General features: G+C 36.4%; 1 protein-coding gene across 4 annotated transcripts in view; it reads right to left on the minus strand.

The window, feature by feature from the left end:
- Window positions 1-8,831: 8,831 nt before the first annotated feature.
- The window catches only part of TRPS1 (transcriptional repressor GATA binding 1), a 269,671-nt gene continuing 251,729 nt past the window's right edge, over window positions 8,832-26,773 (minus strand). For all 4 annotated transcript variants that reach the window (XM_032765749.2, XM_032765747.2, XM_075063196.1 and 1 more), the window contains 2 exons: window positions 16,324-16,446; window positions 8,832-9,897 (listed from right to left, as the gene is read on the minus strand). In XM_032765749.2, the coding sequence (XP_032621640.1) occupies window positions 8,836-9,897; window positions 16,324-16,446 (1,185 nt within the window). In that variant the 3' untranslated portion in view covers window positions 8,832-8,835. The remainder of the gene's footprint in view (window positions 9,898-16,323; window positions 16,447-26,773) is intronic.

Here is a 26,773-nt window from a genome sequence, read left to right on the forward strand (position 1 = left end):
AGTCATTGGGGGAGGTTATTTGTAGCAATATTAAAGTTGTATGTAATGTCCAAAAATGGGGGGGAGGGGTTCCAAAGCTTTTTTTGGGGGGGGGTTACTGTAATCAGTAATATACAGTGGTGTTTATTATAATAAGTAATCTCTTCATAATGGTCCCTACTGTGCTTTAACATAGCATTGTTTTTCAAATAGCACTATGTTAAAACACACAAGCGAACCTTTAGTGCACACGAGCATAGTCTACATGGACCAATTCATATGCAACAGAGCACTTTAGAAATAAGATCCCTGTAGACCACCGCTCTGCATAGAGAAGCCCTTAGATACAAGCAACCATTTCCAGTTCCATTTCTTTTTTTTTTTAATTGGGGGTTTTATCTGCATTTATCAGTTAAAATCTAAAATCAGAAGCCCTGAATATGCAATATTTTCCACAATCCTAGATTAACATGTGTAGCAACAGGAAATGTCTATCTTTTTTTGTGTACACTTAAGACTATTTTCATGGTCATAATGGCCCAGAGTATCTTTGTCATCTTATACTTTTCATGGGATAAATTCTCCTCTTTCTAAGATGTTTGTAAGTAAGTCAGGCAGAAACCTTGTATTGTCCAATTTCTTTTCAACCCACAATAAAGCCTTCCTGAAGAAAATTAGAAAAGGCAATTTAGCTGCAAACTTAGGTGGCCTATATGTGGCAGCAAATCTTCATGATTACTGTTTGTTGTTATATTTAAACTGCAGTATGTTGTGTATAATGTGTATGTGTTAATGGTGTACTTTCCATGTAAATGATTTTCATGGGCTCAGTTGTCTAACATATACAGAGAACATAAACATATAAGATGTTAACCTTAGCCTTTCTTTGGCAGGTTCAAGTCACAGCCTTTATACATTACCTTAACACAGTTTGTTTCTTTCCCATTGTTTTAATCAGTCATATTTCTTATCTGGGCCACCTCCACTGACACTGTATCAACTCTGATGGAGTGTTAGGATGTACATGACAGAACTGTCACAATATCAATCTCACCATTAAGATGTCATCCTGTGATAGCATCTGGAACTGAATCAGACACTTTCACTGATGTTGTAACTGCGAAGTGTGAAAGACACTTCTGTTCCTTCAGATGCGCACGAGACACTTTCATTTACAATGGGCACCACTTAAAGTGATGTTCTGTACAGAAGCGTTTGCAAGGGTCTTCGGGGAAATCAAGGGAAGCTGCTGTCAGTACAAACACCGCCTCTACCAAGTTTCATCACTTCCCACTGTCCATCATAATTACTCATCAGCATTAAACTGTCAGTGTTGGGAAGTGAAGAGTTTTCCACTGACCCTCTACAGTTTTGTTGATTTTATAGCCCCACCCCATTGTCAACAAAAATGTAAAGAGCGTGAGTTCACTTAACAATCAGCTGAGTTTGCTTTGAGGAATTTTTTTAAGAAAAATATTGTTGGTGGGAAACTATCTACCTCTGAGAACATAAACTAGAAAGCAACCTATTTCCACCTTGTACCCTTCCCTTACCATACAGTAGGCTCCATCCCAGTTATTCTTTCAGTTCTTTTTGTTGTGCAAACGGTCTTATTCTCAAATCCTGCTTTGCCTTGTTGCCTCATGCATCACTAGAATTGGGACCAATACCAGCCCTGGAAACTGCTGCTACTTCAACAAGGGATGGGACATTTGGTATGAATTAAAATATGTTTTTGTGAGTTTTCCCTAACAGGAGAGCAGGAATTGGTAACAGAGTATCAGTGGGGTTACAAGTGGAAGGGAACGGGATTAACAGAGCAGGCAGAAAGTTTGCACAACAACACACAGAGAACCACACGGTGACCAGCTACTGCAGTGATGGGGTCATATGAGCACCTAGATAGAAAGGTGTGATATTAAACTTTTCCATTTCTTTCACTTAAAGATGGAGTGTAGTAGCAAAAGTGACATGGTAAAGAGGGAAAAAAAGGATTTATTCTGGAATAAATTTGACTGTCACCATAAAAATAGTACATCATGAAACTGGTGAAATGTACACTTGGCTAGTTGTGAGTATGCTGTTTAAAACAAAATATCATACTTACCGCAGAACCATTCACATTTACTAGCTCCTTCATTTTTTCAAAATACCAAAAGGCCATAGTGAGAGGGCGCTGTCCTCGAGATTGTTGCTTTGTTGTTTTCTTTTGAGAAGCTATTTTTAACTCCAGCAATTGAAAGAAAAAGAAAAATAGAAACTTTTAAATAAATAACCCCCCCTAGGAGCTGAATCTGAATTCATTTATGGTGTCAGTTAGGAGTCACTGGAGTTATACTTGACACAGTAAGATTAGAATCAGGCTATTAAAAGCTATTTTTGCACGGTAACATTATAAAATAATTTCACCATTTTATGCCACTTTAAAATAATAGTTTGCATCAGGGCTGACAGCCTGTCAGCCATGCAGATGAGACAAAAAACTATGAAGAAATGAAATTACAGTGTAATGGAAAAGACGGCTGGAAGCCATACCACTATGGGCAGTGAGCTCATCAGAGCATATACACTAAACAGTGTTGACTCGGTCACGACTTAGATGGGAGATCTCTGAGGAAATCTCTAACAGTGTGGCAGGAAGTGGTGGTGGTGACTTTGTAGGTGGCACTCTTTGCTTGTGAGTCACTGTTTAATCAATGCTTTCTGTCATGCTAGAGAGCACTGTTCTGTGGGAGGTGCTGACGTGCGGACAAGATGTGAAACCAAGGCTCTGACTACAGGAGGTTATTTGAAGATCATGCTGGACTCTGTATGGAAGGGTAGAGCCGTTAACCCCAACATTCTAGTCCAATCCCAATGTGAACCTTTTTTTTCATGGCTATGCCCTCTACTTCCAGTTCCATGTCTCTCCATGGTGCAGAGTAAACTCTGTTCACAGAAATATAAACCTGAGTGTCTGCAATTTTCAAAGGGCTCAGCGTCTGAGCCAAAGCCTATTGAAGTAGTTTTCAATTTGCAGTTTTTTCATTGACTTGAATGTGCTTTGGATCAGGTCCTGTGTCCTTAACTCAGGATTTGGTCTACTGTATTTTGAAGCTCAGTATTCTTCTTTAGGTATTTGCTTGTTTAGCCCATTTTACCTATAATAATAAAAAATATAATAATATATGGAGATATACCTATCTCATAGAACTGGAAGGGACCCTAAAAGGTCATCAAGTCCAGCCCCCTGCCTTCACTAGCAGGTCCAAGTCCTGATTTTGCCCCAATCCCTAAGTGGCCCCCTCAAGGATTGGGCTCATAACCTTGGGTTTAGGAGGCCAATGCTCAAACCACTGAGCTATTCCTCCTCTTAAGTCCCTCAGTCAGCCTTCAAACATAGGGGTGGTTCTAGGCCAGACCACTCCTTTTATCCAGGCCCACTTTCTGCTTTTCCCTGCTGGCATATTTGTGCTGTAGTGACATTACATTATTCCCATAAATGATGACATACACCTTAATTATAACTGGTGGTAAAACTTTATTATTCAAGTTTAGATGTAACAGACATCTTTGCTGCCTGAAGATTGTTTGCATAAGAAATACACCAAGAACATGTTTGTGAGTAGAAATGAACATGCACTATGAGAAAAAAACATAAAACATAAAACAAAACAAAAAAAACCCCAACAACAGAAAACAACCCCTCCCCCCAACATATCCATGTTTTGTAAGGAATGGACAACCAGAGCCAACATTCTAGAGTCAAATCAGGGCTACAAGTTTAAAGAGTTTTTTTTTTTTTTTTTAAAGCAACATGAAATCATTCCATATGAAAAGACATTTCCCCCCTGCTGGTGAATTCTGCTGTAAGTAAAATTTCCAATGGAATTTTGAGAGATTTCGTCATCCCCACCCTGCGCTTCTTTCCATTAGGCGCTCAGATACCATGGTGATGGGCACAGTTGAAAAACCGGAATACAACACAATATGTGGCTGCTGCCACACAGTGTTTACTCTAAGCACTTCGTCATACATTTACTAAATGTATTTTTAACTAAAAAACTTGTGATATTTATCTGGTTGGGAACTACTAAACATTTTTTTAGTGTCTAAAGAAGAAACAAACCACTTCAGCACCGATATAGGCAGTGTGTTATTAATTATATAGTACCCCAACAGCTGCCAACTCTTGAGAACTCTATGAATCTAATGGGTCCCAATAGGCAGGACGGAATCCCACTCTTAGGTGGAAAATTCTATGCAAATCACCACTCCTGGCCCACTCCTCCTTCATGCAGTACCTGTGATTCCACCCCGCCAAGTTTTTACATATGGAAATCATGGAACTAGTGTGACTTTTTCATCTGTTGCCTTTATGGGAGGTAGGGCTGACATGTCTGTTGCTGACACCTGCCACAAATAACTTTCTCCACTGGACTGGAGAGAAATGCATCCACCTCTCCTGGTTCTGTAGGAGTAAACCTGTAGTCTCTTTCGCTTTTCCAGACCAGTATTAGGAATAAGATGTCAAGTCAGCCAAGAAAAGTCAATGCACAGGCAACAATGGGAAGATAACTACAGAAGAAAGATTTATTTTTAAATAGCTATAGTTGACATGGAACCCAAACAGATAGTAGAATATATCCTCTGACATGGCAAGCAGGTATTTCTGTCTAATAAATAATATTGCACAGTCAGAAGATGGGCTGCTGACCCTGTCTTTGACCCTCCCACCATCTGCAGGTGCCAAATTGAGTCACCACATTTCATGGCGTCTACATTTTATCACTGTATATTTATCTTAGTGCCAATCTTTTGTCTTCTGTCCCCCTTCAGCTTGTTTTCTGTCAACTGATTTAAGACACCCACAGAATTTTTCATCCATCTCATCTTTTAAAGATGTCTCCATATTCCTGTTCGTAATGGCTGGTGCCATTTATTTCTGACAGAAGGGGGCACAATGGCTAAAAAGTCTCCAACTTCCCTCCTCAGCCTCTATGGATATTGAGTGTACCATATCTAGGAAGATTTAAGGGGAGATTTTCATAGTAAACAATGGCAGTTAGGTACCTACCTCCTATTGAAAGTGAATGAGAATTAGGCACCTAACTACCGTTTGTGTCTTTGAAAATCTTCTGATTAGTCTGGCCAGCAATTAATTAGAATAGTTCAACTTGCAAGAGGTGCTGCAGCACTGTGCTACACAGGATATTAATCCTTAATCAGAGAGAAATACTGAGATTCTTAACTAAGGGCAATGTTCCTCCTCAGCCATTTTAAAAATAGACTTATTTTGGCCTATATTTTTAAATGTTTCTACTAACTTAACCACGTTAAGATTGATTTTAAGAAACAATAAGCACCCACAACGGCAACTGGATTTTATGAGTTCTTGGAAATTTAGGCCCTAGGTGCCTCAAACCATTGATGGTTTTGAAAATTTAGACCTTAATGTTTTGGAGCTGTACATTGATTTGAAACAAAATGCATTATGGTAAGTAGATCTGTGCCATCCCAGGCTTCAAACTAAGAGCTGTTACTTAAGTCTTTCTTTCTTTCTTCCTTTTTTTTTAATTTCAGGACTTTCATTTTTCTCTTCATGAATATCACCATGTGGGGAGGGTGGGAATCCAGGCTTTTTTTTTTCTTCCCTAAAAAACTATTTTTACTTCAAGAGAACAGGTTAAAACAAAATGTCATTACCTTTAGAAGTAGAATTTTTAGAACACATCAATATGTCATGGCGAGAACAATGGGTACATTTTCAAATTTAATTTGTACTCTACAGGTACAATGTTAACATTTAAAGCTCTATCCTGCGCTCTGCACTTACAAGATCGTATCTCTCCTCATGCCCAAACCTCACTATGTGTATTGGCTGGAAGGTATTTCCCCCACATTGGCTTCTGCTTTGAGTTTAGCAAGAGGCGTAATGAAACACAGGTCTGCGCACAAATCTTTATGATGAACGTGTGCACTACAGAATATTTTCCATGAAGATGCAGCTTCCAGAAGTATAGAAGCCACAAGAAGTGCTAAGATTTATAGGAAGTATCCCAACACAGTAATCGGGCCAATAACCTCGAGGCGGTCACTTCAGATGCCAATACAGCTGCTGCTATTTAAGCCTAACAAGTTTTTTAAAAGAGCTGATAAGGACACACACTGGACCCCTGACATAACAAGAGGAGAACAATCCATTTCAGTCCACAAAAAACAGAACTATTGTTGGATAACAATAGTCAACACAACCAGTCATTTCCTGGCACTGGCATTAAGCAGAAGATTCATCTTGAAAAACAAAACAAAAAACAAACAAACAAACAAAAAAACAGAGAGAGAGAGGAATGTGGCACAATATCTTTTGCTAACTTAGATCACCATTAAAGGGATATAGAATTCAACCATGTATGCTGAGGAGGGATTGTCTGTACACTGCTCACAGTAAAAGTGGCTGTTGTGAAAGAAATGGGTGGAGCAGGAAGGAATGCAAGCCTCAGGTTGAACAATAGCCTGTTTGTGACTAACAAATTAGAGGGATTGTTCAATAACTTTTCATCTGTGTGAAAATGTAACACGTAAAATACTGCCAAGGTCAGCAAGACCTTCGGTGATCAGCTGTGCAAGTGCTTCTCATGCATGGTGAATTTCTTGCGGGCTGCTTTAACTTGGCACATTTTTTCAAAAGACTATCAAAGTGCTGTACATTTAGGCCAGTTCCTCCCCATTTTATACTTTCTCCAGCCCCTTCTAGACATTTCCCATCACCTTCCATTTCATCCTCCAACCTCCCAGTTTTCCCTGGTTAAGTGTCTCATAAGTGCACCAATTTCTAGAAGGGAGAACGATGAATTTCATGTAAGTTAAAAGCAAGAGCCTTTTTATAGTGCTTTAGTGTCAATTACATGGAAGTCTGAGATAGGTGGCATGTAAGAATGATCGGAATAAGACCCTTTACATATAATCTCAAGTGAAGGATTTAGGCCGGATATATTTTTATAGAACATTTTAAAACATAAAATGCATGAATAGGAAAAAAAAAAGGCATCATAATATTAAAAAGACATTTTAAACTTCCATTGCTGAAACATTCATGAACCAATTGAACTATACCTGCCATTCAACCTTAAGGAACTCAGACCCTGCACTGAGAAAAAGAAACAAACCCAAACAAAACAAAAAAGCGACTGCATAATATTGTAACAATGGAGTGCAATGCTACTAAAGAATGCAATAAAAACGTTAGCGCTGTGTAGTCAAACAGCGCTTATCAAAATAATTTCTGAAATGTTTCCTCTGAAACACAGACAAAGCAATAAAAAGAGGATATATGTTTATCATTTTAAGCATAACAATGTGAGTTAAGAGCTTAAGAATACAAAAGTACTTGGAATGAATAGTGCTACCCTTTTTTTCCTAAGTAGGCATAAAAATATTTTCATTTCCTTCTTATTTTTCCATACCATTAATATGAACAAATGTCATTCATTTCATGTTATCGTTTACAACTTTAAATGCACACGCACAAAAAAAGATACCTACTGCAATAGAAATAGTTGCTTCATTACCTTGTTTGCTACATTTGCAAATGTAAACAGCGAGGCAGAGCCAGAGCCGACTCTAATGCATGATGGAATATCTTTGTTGCATATGTACACGGTAGAAAATAATTATTCAATATGTCAGGCACCATTATTTGAAATGTAATACATTAATATTTACTAGAAAAATAAGTTTTTTTTCTATTTGTTCTCCCAACTTCTTTAATGAAATAAGTTAATCTGACAGTGCATCCAGTAGCTTGTAATATCTTTTACATCCCTGTGGCAAAATAATAAACTACTGGTTGGGACATTATAATGAAAAATTATTAAAGTCAGTTCTTTTACACTCTTGTAGCAAGCACGGAGGCTTGACAACAGCACCTTTAACCAATTGTTTAATATTTAGTTATTCAGCCCTATTTCCCTGAGCAGTTATGCTGCGGAGCCTTCCCTTCATGGATAGTTTTTACAAAGCTTTAAGTATTAAAAAGTACTATGAAGACATATTTAATGCTACTTAGCAAAAGCTGGTATAGGTTTAGTGAAGAGATTGACTGGTACATATACCAATATTAAGTCTATGTAGAAGTAACTTTAGATTCCAAGGTTCAGAAAGTACAGCTAATCAGAAAAAAAAATACAGCAGGTTACCTTGTTCTATGCAAATTAAGCCCAGAGTGTGGCTTCTATATTAAAGACAATTTATTGGAGCGAAACGGTTTTCTTAGTCTACACTATGCCAGAAAAGGTGTAGTGATAAAATGGTAGCTAAAAATTGGTTGAGTCTGACAAATGTCTTGATAAACCAACGCCAAAGCTTTGAGGACAAGGTGACACTAAGGCATGTTTTAAGGCAGAAATTAGCCCAAATTAAAAATACTAAATGACTTCTGGACATTTGTATATTTAAGAAGTCTATTTCCTAAATACAGTGTGCATTTGTTCACTGTACACCTGCCAGCAATATATACAAACATACATTTTTGTATTCTAGCCAGTTATATAATAGCAAAAGTGGAAAAAAATGGCCGCGGATATTTGTCCTGATTCATTGAATTCTAGACAGTTTTGGCGAGCCATGTACCAGATGATTATACTTTTTCCTCTCCAGCCACCATTCAATTTGTTTTTCCTTCTTGGTAGCCCTCTCATTAATAACAATAATAATAAAATAAAAAACGAAAGAAAAGAGAAAAGAACAAGGTATTTTATATTGGATAAGGCATGCTCTCTATATGAAGTGCTTTATAGGTCTTCACAAGACATTACAAGCTATTGAATTCCCATCAAGGAAACCTATTTCTGTTTAATTGTGCTAAGTGCTAAGGTTTTACTCTTTAGGTTTTCCATTCTTTTCAGCTTGTGCACTGTTCCTGTGTAGGCCCCTCTGGATGTGAGTTGTAAAGTCATATTTGTCCGTGCAAAGATACTGGCATATGCTGCACTGGAAAGGTCCACTGTCACCATGGCAACTCATATGCAAAGCATACATCACTTCATCCAGAAAGACAATGCCACAGTGCGCACACTTGGTTGAAAGTTCATCTTGAGTACTTCTATCAACTTTCTCTATTTTTAGTACATTCAAGGGACCTTCATTTTTTACATTTGGTGGTGCCTTACTTTTCTCCTTGGAGGCACCATTTGCAGTTGGCCCAGGTCTGGAATGCTTTATCGCCAAATCTAGAGGAATGTCATTGTCTGATCCGACAGCTGAAAAATGAGGAGGCAGATTAAAGGTGGGATAAGGCACATAGTTTTGGCAAGGATTTGGTAGGCCAGGCACATGACTCAAGTAGTGTGGATTCCCAGGAACGGACAGCTTATATTTACTCCAGAATCTCAGCCAATCAGCTTCACTCTGAAAGTCATTGTGTACAAATGGAAGTCCAAAGAGTGGGTACTGGTATTTTTCAATGGGGCTTCCAGGTGGTGAATAATTCGGGTGCTTCGCAGGTCTCATGTATTTTTCTATTGGGCTGCCTCTCTCTGAACTTCCTTTCCCTTCTGATATTGATGAACTATTTCCGGGGTCTCTAGAACTTTCCTGAGGACTTTTTATCTGAATGTGCAAAGGTTGCATCCTTTTGTGAATATCCAGAGTTTGACTGACCAATATTGGCTGCTGAGAAGAATGGCTTTTAGTCAATGAACCCTGGGCCTCATATTTACTGAGGCTGGGAAGCTGAATTTCTCTCTGGTGACCTTCAGTTAAGTGATCATCTGACCTCCTCTCTAATGGGCTTCCATTGACTTGTTCCTCACCGCTACCCCTCTGATGTTTGTTTAGCTGCTCAGCCTGAAGTGCCTCTGGGTTAAGGCGCTTTCTCGTTCGTCTCCTAATGATCTGCTCACCATTGTTCTGCTTAATGATGTTTAAAGGCCTGGGAGTCTGCATGAAACACATACATAATAAATAAAAGAAACACATTAAATAAGTCTTAGTGACAACGTTCATGCAAATCTAAGTTGTACTTGAGTTAAGACCCACATTACAGGCAAGCTTTAGGGAATGTCTACTTCTACCAGTAAACAAGGTCAGCTAAAACACTGGAGGCAACCCTTTATTTTAATGATAAAGCTATCAACTGATGTCTATTGTTACCACATTACATCTTCCATCTTGTATCACTTAACATACTGTATTTATTTACTTAAACAGTCATTAAGTGCCCAACCCAATATGTGCTCAGTGCTCTCAACTCTCCCTGAGAACAAGTTCTGTATAAGAGTGAGGTAGTATTTATCATTAATTACTTATTATTATCATTATTACTACTACTGCTATTACTATTATGTTGGGGAAGTCACGAGGGGTGGAAAAAAGATGATGGAAACTCAGGAAGGGGAGGAAGACAGGACCACATCGAGTAAGGCAGAGACAGGGAAATACTGAAGTCTTCATCAAGACAGAGTTTGTTGTCTGCCCCAAAGATGCAGTGGATGTGGAGAGAGAACTATTTATGAGAGACTTCTTATGTAAGCACTGAAAGCACTTTTATAAGAAGCAGAAGGAGCAGGGGGAGGGACCATGGTCAGCCCTCTCCACAAGAAGGTGGTGAAAGATGGTGCTGAAAGATGATACATGCCACTCTATTGGGCAGACATTAAAGGAGAGCAAGCACAGTCTAAAAGTCATTTCAGTTCGGCATTCTGGTAGCTGATGTTGATCTCAACCAAATGTGCACAGAATCCTAGAGTGGCTGGGGGCCAACAGACTGCTCCATGCCCTGCCCACTCAGAAGTGCATTTAGATTTTTTCTCCTCTCCTTAACATCGTGTTAAAGTGTTGATTAAATTCAATATTGAACAACTGGTGCTATATGTGAGATGTTATAATTTATATATCTATACATGGATAACTTTAAATTAACATTAAAAAGTTCAGTGTTGGACTTCATTATTTTTATAGAGCTATTTTCTATCTCGTTTCCACTTTCGCCTAGTTCTCCCCCTAAGGTCGCCTCATTCTAATGGTTAATTGCATCCTAGCCACAGCTGCTACTTGTTAAGCTGTTACTTTCTATTAAAAATCTAAATCAGAATAAATATAAACTTTGATTTAGACGTTTAATAAGTAGTAAAATTTTAACTTAGCGAAAGAGCAGCAACTGAAACAGAGTTATCTCAATGAAATAGCAGTAAGTCTAAAGCGGACAAAATTATGTTTAAGAGAAAATTGGAACACTGTAATATAGATATCATGCATATAAATTGGATAATTTACATTACTAATAATCATTTAAACATGCATTAATAGGAATATATACTTTCTAATACTAGCTCCAGGATCTTTTCTCATCATAAGGCCATCCTAAGGATATGTCATAGGAGTAAAAAGGGTGCTCAGTGCCATTGAACTTTGCTTCTTCTCTCACATAACACATTTCTTATTCACCCACTGTATTACATTTTCCTAGCAGTATGGATTCCTGACCCAGTTTGACTGCTTAAACAAAATATTAATTTTAACTTGTCATATTATAGGGTGTGAGCCTGCAAATGATTAATACAGATGACTTTACTCATGTGAGAAGAGTTGTTCACAAGCCTACTTGCAGGAGCAGGTCTTTAAAGTTATATGTCATTAAGGGTATGTCTATACTGCAATCAAACACACATGGCTGGGCTGTGCCAGCTGAGTGGGCTCGTGGGTCTAGGGCTTAGGGGGTGTTTAATTATGGTGTAGACATTTGGGCTTGGGCTGAAGCCTGAGCTCTGGGACCCTCCCACCTTGCAGGGTCCTAGCCCAAATATTTACAATGCAATTAAGCAGACTCTTAGTCCAATTCCCATGAACGCGAGTCAGCTGGCATGGACCAGCCACTGTTTTTTAATTGCACTGTAGACATACCCAAGTGTTTAACATATGTGCCTGATCCTGCAAATACTTAAGCATGTGAATTACTTTACTCATATGACTGTTCTCCAACTGAGTTAAATGGACCACTCACTTGAGCAGAGTCACTCACAAACTTAATAGTTCACATGAATAGGCAGCAAACAGATGGTTGATACTCATGGACTGTTCAAGATATACAGAAAAATGGGATCTCATTTCTTAAACTATACTGCAGCCCTCAATTTGGTAAATAATAGAAAAAAATAGCAAACACTTTATTTAAAAAAAATCTTAGATTTGTCAGATATATTATTACATCTTGTATATTATATCTTTATTATGATAATGAGATTTGTGAATAATTTGCCCAGCATTCTACAGTTGGTCAAATTATTAAAAATGTGTGATTAATTTATTTTAAAAGTATCACAAAATTCACTGAATACATTATTCGATGAATATTATTAGACCTCTCAGCTGTTCAACATGATGTGAAATTGGTGTGACCTCACTATGCTAAAAGGAAGTGAGTCTGATATTGAAGTTCTTACTCCAGTGCAACTCCCACTGAATCTGTCTGGGGATCTGATTTGACCTGAGTAAGAACTGTTGAGCTGGGTCATGTCATCCAAGGCTGATTAAGATTAGAGTGATGCAAAATGAATAAAAATACAATATAATTCACGGCAAAAGCCAAAATTCTGGTGTTTTGAGAATAGAGACACTATAGGAAAGAGATCCACTTTTTTGTGTTTACAAATCTGCACACTGTGTATATTCTTGAACATACCGTGTTTGTAGTGACCTAAATACAATTTTCATCAATAAAAATGTTTTTAAAATTGACCAGCTGAAAATGACTACACATGGTAAAATGATTGTGTTTATCTGTAGGGACCATGATGAATTTGTGAGGTTTTGATTAAAATGAGCAACAATGTGCACCGTACCATTTCTTAAAAATAATTACAAATTAATCAAGAGTATCATAGAAGTACTAATGTGAACCACAGGAAAAGACACTAAAACACAAACCTTTGCCAGTTGTTACTAACAAGTGGTATTTGAGAATTCGCCAACAAATTTTACCCAACAGTGAACTGTTTTTGCCAAAATATATAGCCTTGGGTTGACAAAAACTCTTTTCAAACTTGACAAATTGTTTCAATCAAAATCCCTCTTCCCCCCCAAAGAAAAATCTGAAAAAAAATCAAAATGTTTTGTTTCAACATTTTTAAACAAAATCTTTCAATTTTTTAATGCAAACAATTATTTGTCTTGAATTTTATTTCAATTTTCTGTTTTGAAAAGGTAACCCCCCTCCCTGCCAATCTAATGAACAGAATGTTTCCTTTGACCTGAAATGAATTGTTTTAGAGGTTTCAATTTGCCAAAAAGGACAAAAGAATTCATTTTGGGTCTACCCAAAATAATTTTTTTTCCAGTTTGGACACCAAATCAAACAATTATTTATTCAGACAACTCTATCTGAGATATCAGACTTATCTGTCATTTTTAATACAGAGTATCATAGTATCTTATTTACAACTGTATGATTACCAGTGGCAAATATTGACATTATAATGGTAATCACTGTACATGTAGATATTAAGCATCTAATCAGAGTTTGGTGATTAAAGGTCCAAAACTTGAAAATGTGAGTAATTTTACTCACAAATATAATATTGTTTAATTTAATGGGTTTGCTTACATACATATCTCATTTTACTCACATAAATTAGTGCCTACAGGATTGGGCCCTTATTTAACGATAACATTATCCTAGTCTTCTTTTATAAACAATCTGAGTAATGTTTGATTTTCCAATAATAATCACAAAAGTAAATTCAACCTCCATTTTGTATGTGGAATAGAACTAGGTGACATTTTCCCAGTTTATTTGCCAAAAAATGCAGTTTCAGCTTGACCAAAACTATTTGTGAATTCAAGTCAAATCTAGTGAATATTTTAATCAAAAATTATTTTTGTCAAAATGTTTATTTTTTGACATTTTCAAAATGAAACATTTGACTTTTCATTCTTAAATGCCATTTAAGAAATATATCTAGGTTTATTTTTAAAAACCAAAACAAAAAAAACCCAAATAAATCCACTAAGCAAACAACAAACAAATGGAAAAAATAAAAGCATAAAGAACACCCAAAAGTGAAACAAAAGAAAAAGAAAGAAAAATTTTGGTCGAACAAAATGCTTTGTTTGACCAAATTTAAAATTTTTGTGTTTTCATTTCAGCGAGGAAAACCAAGAAAATCCCATTTTCAGTCAACCCAAAACAATTTTTTTCAGATTTTTGGTTCAGCCTCTGAACCGAAAAATCAATTAGATGCTTATCTTTAATGAAAAGATTCATATAGAAAAATATATTTCACCAGGTTCCTGCATTTTTGTCAAAAGAAAGTCACAAGATACTGTATTTTGTTTAATAATGTTTAAGAAATTATCTCAAAAGAATTATTTTCTTATTTAAATTATTTCTTAAATGAAGTCAGTTTACACTGTAGTTGCTTAGTGATCATATCCTGGCAGAGTGGAAGTTTAATTACTTTTTTGGCCTTTGATTGGCCAAAGTTCAATTAAAAGCTTTAATGTCAGTGCCCATTAAACAGCAGCTTATGGCTATGCTTGAACAATGGAGCTAAAAAAATAGTGTTATCTTTCCACAAGCAATATCCTAATAAATAAAGGGTTTATAACTTACTACCAATTAGTACTGTTGGCAGCACACATTTTTATATGGGTCATGAAGGTTTTATGAGATCTTTTTATCTAAAAACTGATTCTTGTAACTCTGATCTATTCACTAGGTTGTACTGATAGTTACGGTAAAATACCAAAGGATATCATTTACTTTTAATAATGAAAATGAGATATTTTTATAGAAGACACAAAAAACAGTCAAACCTAAATATCAGATCAGTGTTCAAATGCAGAATTGTCTTTCCCTTCAAAATCTCTTTAGCACATTCACAAGGCATGAATTTTCTTTAAAACAGAAAACATATTTGGAACTTGAGGAGAACTCCATGAGGATGTTGTATTCAGACAGTTCCATCCAACATGGTAACCCCAGATCATTAGTTGCATTTCAGTCCAGCTTGTCCCAAGATGATATTGTTTGATTGGTTGGGTTGTTTTGTATCTAAAAACTGTTCTACTTATCCCCAAATGACAGCATTTAGCAATTAAAGTTGACATTTTAGATTGCTGGTCAGGCTGCAATTAGAATATTGTAAAAAAAAAATATTTTCCACAGAACAGCTGCAGTGGGACTTGAGTAAGCAGTAATGTCTGATGGCTTGTACACGGGACTGGGGATAAGATTTCCAAAAGCACCTGTGTCCCATTTTCAAAGTGACTTAGGCACTTAAATGTCAAAGTGGAACTGAAATTCAACGGATCTTAAGATCCTAAGTCACTTTCAAAAATGGGGAGAGGGTGTTTTTGAAAATTTCTAATCTTGGCTGTGAGCCTAACTTTACACATTGCCTTGGCAAAGTCTCAAACTCTTTACCTTAATTTCCCCATCTGTAGAACAACGATAATTAATCATTGCAACATCCCTGTGAGGTGGGTAATTAGTTAATGGGCCCAATTCTGCTCACCTTCCTCTCCCAAGTAATTCCATTAAAGTTAGTAGCAGAATTCATATAAACTCATATTTGACAGTTGGGCTCCATCCTTGAAAATTCTGAGTACTTTGGCCCCAATCCAAAAAAGCACTTAAGCAGGCTTTGCTGAATCAGCACCAGAGTGCTCAGCACCTTTCAGGATCCAGCCCAATATTTGAAAAATGGAAGCAACATAGATAACTAGTGATGATATTATTATTACTTACTTCATGCCCAATCTAAAAAAATGCTGAATTTTACTCCTGCAAAGTACTGAATGCCTTCAATTGAGCAGCTTCAAAGAAAGTTGAGGGCTCTCAGTATTTGCAGAAGATTATAAGCATCACACAGATTTGGGCTCTGTATATAAGGAAAAGAAATCAATACACTTTAAGATATTTATTAAAAGAAGGGAAGGGGGAAAAGAGAAAAATAGAATTATATAGGCAAGAAGCAATGTTTTTATTTCTGATTTCTAATTTTAGGAACTTTTTTTCTGGACTCCTACACAAATATGAGCTTTATTCAATTTGGAGAGCTTTTGTTACAATATACTGTATGTCTTTAAATGGAATTTCCAGAAAGGAAACCATTTTTCCTTATTCTGTATCAAAATAATTAAATGCATCACTAGTGATCTCAAACATGTCTCTCCACAGCATCCCAGCTTGTTTCATAATGAATCACATCTGATCCCAAAGTGACCATATTGAAAAAAACCCTGTTAGGAAATTAACTGCAGTCCAGGGAGTGGTAGTAATCATACAACTAGACAAGACCACAGCAGCCCAGCTTCAGCTTAGCTGTATAATCCTTTTTCCTGAACAAACCAGTAAGTTCTTCCTACCGAATGAAGCTTCTGATAGAGGCCACACGCATTGCATACATATCCACCATTTGCATTCTTTCGCCAGAGAGAGGTCTTTGTGGTCAGGCAATTGGCACAAAAAACTCCTGAGCCTCTACGTCTCTGAAACAGGAAGAAAAAAAAAAGATAGGTTAAAGGTGAGTCACATGATCTGCGGAGTTAGGACAAATCAACACAGGAGTTTTGTCTCTTGACTGGCAACAATGACAGTATAAAACCACACTGCCCATAATGAGGTCAGGTTCAATTGTGCTTAATAGGCACCACTGATTTTCATTATAATTAACCCTACAGTGATGGATGAGGTGTGTGAAACACCAAAGCCTTTTCAGAATAACAGCTTTAACTTTTTGAACTTTAGGTTTTGTGACTTTAATGTTGGTTTCTAAATACTGAATTCTGAAATACACTCTTTTGAAACTGACAGAGCACACTCTGAAAAGTTTTGCCGTTTCGTTCACTGTACTTCCATTACAAAACATTTTTTGGTTTGTTTTATTTCGAAGTGTGATCAGCAACAAGTCTAAAAATATATCATTTCCAATTAGTTCCAGTTTGCATCTGCTCCTACCAGTTCCTGTAACTGAACTTATACTTCATTAACAGAATGCATCACTTTCAATTACAGTCTTTCCCACTTAATTCTAAAATCTACGTATACTGCCACATATTTCCCACAGCCAACTGAGAAGCAGGAGTAACCTCTGCCAAAGAAATAAGAATACAGTGATACTAATGAGACATCTTTTGAACTTCATCTGAAACCCAGACAACACGGTCTCATCAATGGATTGACTGATTTATTTTATGATTATTTATTGATTTATTTTATTTTTATTGATTTTATTTATTTTATGTCAGGCAAGGAAAGACACGGAACAGTTCCTCCAAATACAAATTGATTTTTAACCAGGCTGAGCTCTGCATTCATCAACTTTAATAATGATCCAAGAATATTTAGAAATAGACACATTTATGAGTATTGCTTGTTACTTTTTTCAATGAAATAATGATTTCATTAAACTTCTCATTTAAAGAAAAGTAAGGCTGTGTTTGTGGGCACAAATACTAACAAGCAGGAAATGGAATTCTTTAGCTGAAAAAGAAATCTGAATTTCAGCTCTGCTACCCACTTGCAAAGAAAAAAATTTAATAAGAAGTCTTCATCTCAGATAAGAATGGGTTGGTATGGGGGGAGAATAGTCTGGGTGAAAACTAATTTCATTATAAATTAAAAATTACTAATACTATAACTCAGAATTTCAGGGTTTCATAAAATTTAAGTAATTTATTTAACTTTAATCCATACTGTGGAAGAGTGGTATTCATGCCAAAAAAATACAATGGTTATAATTGTACTCTGATACATTTCAAATGGAAAGCTTTCTGCAGACATAATTTTGGCTTCAAGACTGGAACACTTTCTTGGCATTGAAAGGGCATTTGATTCATCGGGTGTTTCACAATGTATCACTAAAAAGACCTGGTGAGCAGCCAGTTCCCTATAGGGTAATTTTTCCATCCAGATGCAAGTGCTATCAGAGGCCCTCGTCAGCTAAACTAATTATGATCTTGCATTTGCTGATGCCGGCTCACTCTAACGTTCGACATCCTCCATTAATCATCAATACAAGGAAAATGAATGAAACGTAAAGAAACGAGGGCCGGTAAACTGCACAGCTATAAAAATCTGAAATGAGTGCAATAATTTAACAAGATTGGGGAAATGTTTTTAGTGAGCACAAAGTCAGGCGAACAATTGCTCTTTTAAATCAAGAACACAATTTTGTTAGTATAGCAGATTGTGCTACTTTAAGGTGATATAATCAAATCTAGATGGTTATCGAGATAATCTCTCTTTCACCCCCTCACATCATCCCCTTACTCCTTCCCCTAAATCAGAATCAGCTTTTTCTAAATCTAGATGCTACAAGTCCAAACTGTATATGACAGAATTCAGCAAATGCTTAATTTAGTGCATTTGTTAAACGTAATCCATGTTGGGAATGCATGTTTACCTAATAAGTATATAACTGTGTCTCATTTCTTTTGTGGCTACCCAGCCAGCTTATCTTAGCCAAACTTCACCTGGCTGCCCAATTATTTTCCTTAGGGTGTAATAAAAGTTTCACTAAACTAACTCCAATTTAGTCCGTATGAAGGTTTCTACATCAAAACAACTTTATATGGCCAGGTTGCAGATTCTATCGTGGAACCACTGTATTATTCCTAGTTTTTCCTTCATGAGAGTATGAGTTCTTGCTGTGGTGTGTTAAAGAAGGTGGAGTATTAATTTGAGTGATTTTATCCACCCTTTTCACTGCCCTGTGCCTGATGGCTGCATGCAGCAAAATGTCCTCTAACAAGGTAATGGAAGACATAATATATATAAAATTATGACAAGGTAACCCAAGCTGTCCAAATAGCGTTCTCACATATATTAATAGTGGAACCAAAGGTGCACAGAACTTGTGGAATATTTACACCCCACCCTTTGTTAGGCTCTATAACACTATTGTAGCACAGCATTGCTCAAAAGAATAATTTTAATTAATATTAATAAAGAAGGAAGGTCCTGTCAAGGCTGTCCATTAATTCCAACAATATAAGATAGTGCTTAGTTTTGAATAAGTCCCCAAAACTATAGAAAACAGAATCACAAAAGTTATATCTCTGCTGACTTGGTAAATACACTTTTAAAAAATATTTTTTGAGATTTTCAAAGCAGTACAGGGGATTCAGCTACACATCCTCCACTATAATTAACTGAAGATATGTGGATACATTCCCTGCATTGATTTGAAAATTCATTTAGCTTATTTTTTTACATCTTATTTCTATGTCACTTTCAGTTCATAGTAAAATAATCAGAGATAATCTTCCTTCCATCTGAGGCTCTCAGTATGCTTTAGGAGCATTAATGAATTAACCCTCATAACATCCCCACAAGGCAGGTAAAAAAAAATTATCTCATTTTTTTAATACCAATTGTGAAGCAGACACACAGAAATTTTAAATTGACTTTTTTGAGGTCACTTACGAAGATTGTGGCAGAATCAAAACTCCTGACTGCAGTTCTGTTTATTAACCACAAGACATCCTTCATCTCAAAGTATAACAAAGGTATCATGCTTACGTCTTGTAAGAAACCAAGGCAGCTATTTTTAGAAACATATATTTGTTTACCTTAAAAACATGGTTATGTAGTTTTCATCTCCTAATGAAACTAGTCTTTTAACAAAGAAAATATAAAAGTATCCTTTTTGCTCTATCCAGATAGTTGCTGTTGTATTTAAACTTTTACGAAGGCTGATGTCCAGCACAGATTATCAAAAACATTTATTTTGTGTAACTTTTGTTTTTAACCCATATGTGTTTTTATGGCTTGAGCCAGCCTAGTTTTTAATATACAACCTTCGTGTTCGCTAATAACTTCCAGTGATGATGGCAAATTGTTCTATGTCCTTTGTTAAGGAGCAGTCATTATGGTCCCAGGTCAGCAAAGCACAAACTTAAGTTCATCCCTTTTCAGCAAAGCACTTATGTAAATCCCTACGGCCATCTGACTTAAATAAAACTTATGCATGTGCTCAAGTGCTTTGGTGAATATGGGCCTACAGCAGCAATTAACAGAAATGTGTTGTTAGACTGTTTTGGCCTTTCCTTCATATGAACACATATGCTATCGTAGCCACAACAGTGTCACAACAGCAGCCCAGGAAAATGATAGTGACATAACCAATCATAGGGTTTGAACTACAGACAAAATGGTCTCATTCTTCAAACAATGCCACCAATACTAATTGGAGTTATCCATGTAAATGTCCTGTACATTCTCGGGAGAATAAATCCAAAGGGGTCTAAGTAACTAAAATAGTGTCTACTCAATCAATCTTCAATCGTCTGTATCCTTATAAGCGTTACATAGTAATCACAAATCCTGAGGGGACCACTATAGTTAGAGGTCCGTCACTGTTTCCATTCCAGTTCCTAGATTTGGGTGTTTAATATCTCGGTTGTCTCAAATCACATTGGGCTGAAACTTGGCACACAGGTTTGTCAGCCCAGATGTGGCTATTTTTTTGTACTGAAAACTTTATTTAAATCAGTTCAGCTGTTTATAATATGGAGACTGGCCAAAAACGAAAAAAAAAACCCTCAGGTTTTTAGAAACATTTTGACAAATCTAGGGCTGTAAAGGCTTAGTTTTAGAAAAAAGAAAAACATCTTCAAATCTGACTAGCAGCGAGACAGCCACGTGGTTTATTATTTTGAGGGGAAATAATTTTATACAATTAAATTATGAAAGTTTGTAATTAGTCACTGAGCATGTGCAGTAGATCACTTTTTTTAACTGTTTTCTATGAATAGGAACCATACTGAAACCATGTAATTGCATAACATCCCTTGATATGCAGATTATTTACTCACATTTTTTATGGTTTCATATCTTGGCCGTTTCAAATCAAATCAGTCTGAAACTTGGAATACATGTTGTCAAGCCTGAATTTCCCCCAAATATTTTTTTTACCTCCTTAAGCTATTCTTCAGTTTCCAATACTTTATTTAAAACAGAACTTAGTATCAGTACTTTTTAATAATTATAAAAAACAATATATAATATCAAATGAATAGTCCCACTCCATTCATTAGGAGTATTTGCAGAATCAGGTCCTTGTTTGAGAAAAATAATAATGCGCACTAAATAGTACTTCATAATTTAAAAAAACAGTGCAGCTTAGTACAATTTGTGATTAGAGCTTTGCAATTATTGTAGCAGTGTTTCTATGCTTTATGCTTGTTACACAAGCACTTCAAATATAATGAACTTATGCAACTTATGGGATTTAGCTTAGAACACACACCCCTTCCGCCCCCGCCCCCCCCTTAACAACATAGCCAAAACTACTGCTTAAGAACTTTTGGGCTTTAGCTAGCTAGACTAAGTAAGGGTTCTAATACTATTCTGGTACCAATGGAAGACATTCCTTCTTTCAAAATTCATGTCAAAGGATGCTTTTTTGAAATTCAAAAAGGCTCCACAGGCATCACCCAAACATTTTTCTTCCATCACCAGTCTTGGTTCTTGGACATACAAAACTTGCCACCTTTGCTGATTACTTTCACTTCTCCATCAGGCAATAATGAAGGATGATACCTGAATGGGATTCTTTGACATTTCTGGCTTTCTATTGTGCCAGAAGTGGAACATACTGCAATCTGGTTCCAGAAGACAAGGTACACAGAAATCATAAATAGTACCACAGGATGAGTGTATCTGGGTGGTGGGCTGCATGATACTCTCCTCCATTAGGGATAAAAGAAGGAAACTTTTAGCTCTAACATGTTTGAATGCATGCTCACTGCATAATTTACAAACTTTCCTAAATTTGTTTGATCAAAACTGTTTCCCCTTCCAAACTTATGGAAACCACTGCACATCATCAAGGATTCTGTTCATATGCAAATTTTCAAATTTTAGTTGCTGTAGCCATGTTTACAAGTTAAAAAAGTAAAGTGTTTTTTTTCTGTGTCTTTATAATGCAAAAGAATTACCTTCCAGAACAGACCAGAAAATATCAGCCCCCGAGTTTGATTTTTCAAAAAGATACAAATCTAAAAAGGGAGTTAAAATGGAAATTGTTTTCAACTTTAATTAGGAGATACCAATTGTCTCCTGAAGTCATGTCAACGTGTCAAACCAAAACTATTCAAACATAAAATAGCTACTCTCAGGTACAACATTAGGAATTACTTATTTTGAAAATGTGTGGTGGAGAAGGGAAAAGGAGAGGAATGCCAAGAGAGGTTAATATTATATGCATAATTCAAACTAAAAGTTTAGTGGAATTTTTGATGGCGTGATGCGACAATATCTTTCAACTTCTGACAACACACTCTGCATTGACAACTATTAAGTACAGGAATCAATTTTTAGGGAAAAGCAAAATTCAGCAGTATAGAAAGATCAGATTTTTTTTTTTAAAAAAAAATAAACATTAATATCAGAGCAGCCTTTGAAAATTCTACTCTCCCATTCCCCTGGGGAAATAAATATTTTGATGTTCAAGTAAAATACATTTCAGTTTTTTATAGCATCATAAAAGAAAGCGAGTACCTGGGCTGGTAACATATTTTGTAAGATGTCTTTAAAGATACAGTACCTTTCACTAGTGCAAAAACAAATAAATAAAACCTCTCCCTTAAAACAAAAACAATACTAAGATTTCATTACTGATACAACTAGAGAACACCTGCCAGTCAAATCAAGAAGAAAATAAACAAACACACAAAGCAGATATGTAAGTAACAGAAAGCACATTTGTTGTATCCTTCATTCATTCCCAATTCTCCACCCTTTCTTTACTGTCTTACCCTGCCAAATGATATTTAATCTTCATCTTTACTCAGGAAGATGCTGATGCCCAGCAGTTACAGTCTAAGTGTCACAGGCTGGAACTGATCATTATTTAATTATTGGTTAAGAGCTATACAGAGCTATGTGATTGCATACAGAATCATAATAATACGTTCTGTGATGCATTACCTTTTCCTTACTGCATTTAAGCACTAACCTGCGACATTCTGGAGCACACAGTGTCTCTTCCCAGCAATGCAAATTACAGAGGAATAACTGTAATTTCATATCTTCCCCCAAGATTATACTGTGAGGACTGACATAAAAACTATGGAGACATTTGTGCGGATTGTAAGTTCTTTGGCACTGAGGCTATTTTCTTATTAATTATGTGTGTGTACAGTGCACTGATAAGCTATTAGAAGTACTTTCAATTGGAGACATTTATTAGCATACTTTACAATGAATTAAATGCTTAACTGATGAAGTATTGTTTTAAACAAGAGCGGTTTCTTAAAACTGCCATTGTAACCAGATTTGAAAAGCTTTTGGGGGCCTGATCCTGCAAGCTGTTGAGCAGCCTTAACTCCTAGTGAGGGCACTAAGCTACAGCTACTAAAATACGGTATAGGCCTGCTTAGGCAGAGTTTTGCTATTGACTTAAATGGCAGGAGGATTCAGTTCATGCAGGTAAATCTAATTTCTATTTTTAAAAGTTTTAATAACACTATTAAAATTTTTTATGCCAGAATCCTGAATTTTCTTAACAATAACTGTATCATTTTGTAATGACTAAAATCTATTCACAAGGGGAAAAAAAATCCTTCCTCAGTAACTCACCGAGTCAATTACACAGGAAGGTACTGTAATAAGCTATCCCCCATCAACTAGCTCACGTACATGACTTCCTTTTCAATTACCAACTTGTCTGCATTGCCATCTGTAAAAACGAACACATACCTTGTGCTGCCAGTTTCTGCTCTTGCACTTCCATTAGTGGAACTGGCTGCAGCTGCTCAAGAAGAAAGCACTGATTGTCTTTGTTTTCCTAAAGCTTAGTTCTATTTTTCTCCCCACCATGCACATATCAACTGAAGATAATGTATTGTCTGCCAGGGTGCACTCAGAAGTACTAAGGTCCTGTTTAATTTGTGATCTGTTTTTTCTTCATCAGAGTATACCGTAGCAGAACTACCTAGGAGCCTCTATCAGTCTCTCCATTACCTTTAATATATTCATAGCAGAACAGATTTTATCAGTAGCTCAGTAACTGTTATAAAAATAACTATGTGCTACTGACTAGTCTTTTTCACACATTTCAAAATCATATCGAACAGAGCACTGCAGCTGTTTTTAAATTAATATTTAAGGACCAATGGAAATTAGAAGTAATTAATTTTAGAATTAATAATATTTCATGTGCAAAATATTGAGTATAATATATTAGGATAGAATAGATAATCACTGTGTGTGTGTGACAGAGAGTGAAAGCGCGCGCGTGAGAGAGCGAGAGAGCATGTGTGTGCGTGTGTGCTCTGTCTCTCACCTCAAATACTGAATATAAACTTCTTCCCACTAATGATTTGCTGAAAAGGAATCATGCTCTATTACATTTCTGAACTACTGCCTAAAAGCTGCCATTAGTTCACACAGATTGCTGCTTCTTGTGTCATTCCTTATGTTTTGTGGCTGCTGCAGCATAAGCATACTAAGAAAAATCTCCAGATGAGATTTACATCCTTTATATTAAAAAGCAACAAAAAGTCCTGTGGCACCTTAAGGACTAGTCTAGACTAACACGGCTACTTCTCTGATACTTGACATCCTTTACATTAGTTAACAAAATTTAAAAAATACCATCAGAAAGAGTGCAATACAACAAATATAACTGTGATTTATTTTCAAGCCACAACTGTATAAACTATATTCAGTACCAGTCCTAGACATATTAAAGGAGACATCACAAAAGCTGGAAATGGTTCCGACATTTTAATTTCTTTAGTGCTAGATCAAAATGTTCAACCTTGGGTGTTTAAAGTTGGGACTGTAAATCTGTAATTAGGTACTTATATAAATGGACACATTTCCTGAGGTGCAGAGCTTTATCAGTTGAACGATTTATTTAGATGTATCAATGTGGAGTTAGGCGCTTAAATTAGGCACTAATATTTGAAATGTGGGCAAAAATACATAGGGAAAGACTCTTCACTTATCTCACGAAAAAATTGCATTGGTCAAATGAACCAATAAAAGTGTAGGAAAGATCTGTTCATATTTTTTTTAATATCCCTTAGTTTTGAAGAGCAGAGGTAGCAGCCAGCAGACATTTGCAGAGCTCAGCTAATGCGGTAGTTACTGAAAGACCCAATCCTGCAATCAATTCATGCTACAATGAAAGTTTCAAGCTTGAAGCTGCTGGAGTTCCTGCATCTCACCTACTGGCGTCAGGTTCCCACTTCCACAGAAACAGACACCAGATGGGCAAGATATGTTTTTTGTTTTTTTTAAAACATGGCCATTTAAAAAGCACTCCCTGACCTTATTACAGCCTATTTGATCTTTGTTAATAGAGAATGGATCGCAAAGCACTGCTCCCCCTAATAGGCAGGTTTTGAGAGTAAGAACGCTCACTTGCAGATTTCAGCCACCAGCTTCCAAAATCAGAGATGGAAAAGCTCTTAAGGGGTAACATTTTCAAAAGCTACTAAGTGACTCAGAATCCTCAGTGCCATTGACTGTAGATGAGACTTAACCTCCTGACTCACTTAGGTGCTTTGACAATGTTACCCAAAGTCTGTCAATTAAATCTGAAAATATTTACAATTTTACTTTTTGAAATGATTTTCTAAAGTGTGTCCTTATCCTTGATTCAATTTGTAGACACTCTTTAGGACAGTGGGGGAAATTTTAAAAAGGCACAAAGGCCAGGGAGATGCCCGACTGGTATTGCAGATCAATGGGAGTAATTTGCCTAACTGACACTTGAAAAATCTTTCCTGGTATCTTTAATGTTAAAACATTTAATTTCTTAAGAACAACAACAAAACACTTCACACAGGGCAGTTACACTATATGCACGTCTTGAGGAGTTAAAAGAAATACCCCTTCAGTCTGATGACTCCCAATCTCCTTGAGGCATATTGGTATTAGGGTCAGATCCACAGCTCATTGAAATCAGTGAGAGTCTGCCCATTGATTTCATCTAGCTTTGGATCAGGCCTTTATTGCAAGCCTTGTCATGTGCTATTGCTACAGTGCTTTCCATTAAAAAAACAACATGTACCAATCAATATGAAACAATGATCATAGTTATTTCCTATTGTAAGCTTAGGGAGGACCTGTGGTATCCCAGATACCACAGTGTAGTAAATACTGGAAAGTGATGGCCTTTTAATAGTGACCTGACCCTTTTCATCTGATCCAAGTCATCTCAACTATACCTCTACTCTGATATAACATGACCTGATACAACACAAATTCAGACATAACGCGGTAAAGCAGCGCTCCGGAGGGGGGTGGGGGGGGCTGCACACTCCAGCAGATCAAAGCAAGTTCGATATAACGTGGTTTCACCTATAACGTGGTACGATTTTTTGGCTTCCGAGGAAGCATTATATCGGGGCAGAGGTGTACTTCCAGAGATAAAAAGACAATATGGCACCAAACCTAAATGGTTAGATCTAGCCTAAGCATCTTTTCTAGGTCCCATGATCTTACTTTAAGAAAATAATAGATTTAGGGATAATTTTTATATTTTATATTTTTATACCTATTCCACCTTTAAATGGATAAACTCTTCCCTTTTTAACTTAAACTTTCTTTAATATGTGATGGTTTTGGATCTGATACAGAGGTTTTTTCTTCTTTGTATTTATGTATTTGCCTTTAAAAATAAAATCCATAAAAATTCTATTGATAGGATAATGTTATTAAAATAGAAACTTATCAGGGTTCAAAACCATTTCCACTATAGAATATTGTGATGGGGCAAGGCCAGATGGCTACAGTAAAGTACTGAGAAACAGGTATGTTAGCCCCAGGCTAAACAAATCCCTAGTACCCTGGTAACCA

The sequence above is a fragment of the Chelonoidis abingdonii genome, chromosome 2 (genome assembly GCF_003597395.2).
Source record: "Chelonoidis abingdonii isolate Lonesome George chromosome 2, CheloAbing_2.0, whole genome shotgun sequence".
NCBI lineage: Eukaryota > Metazoa > Chordata > Testudines > Testudinidae > Chelonoidis > Chelonoidis abingdonii.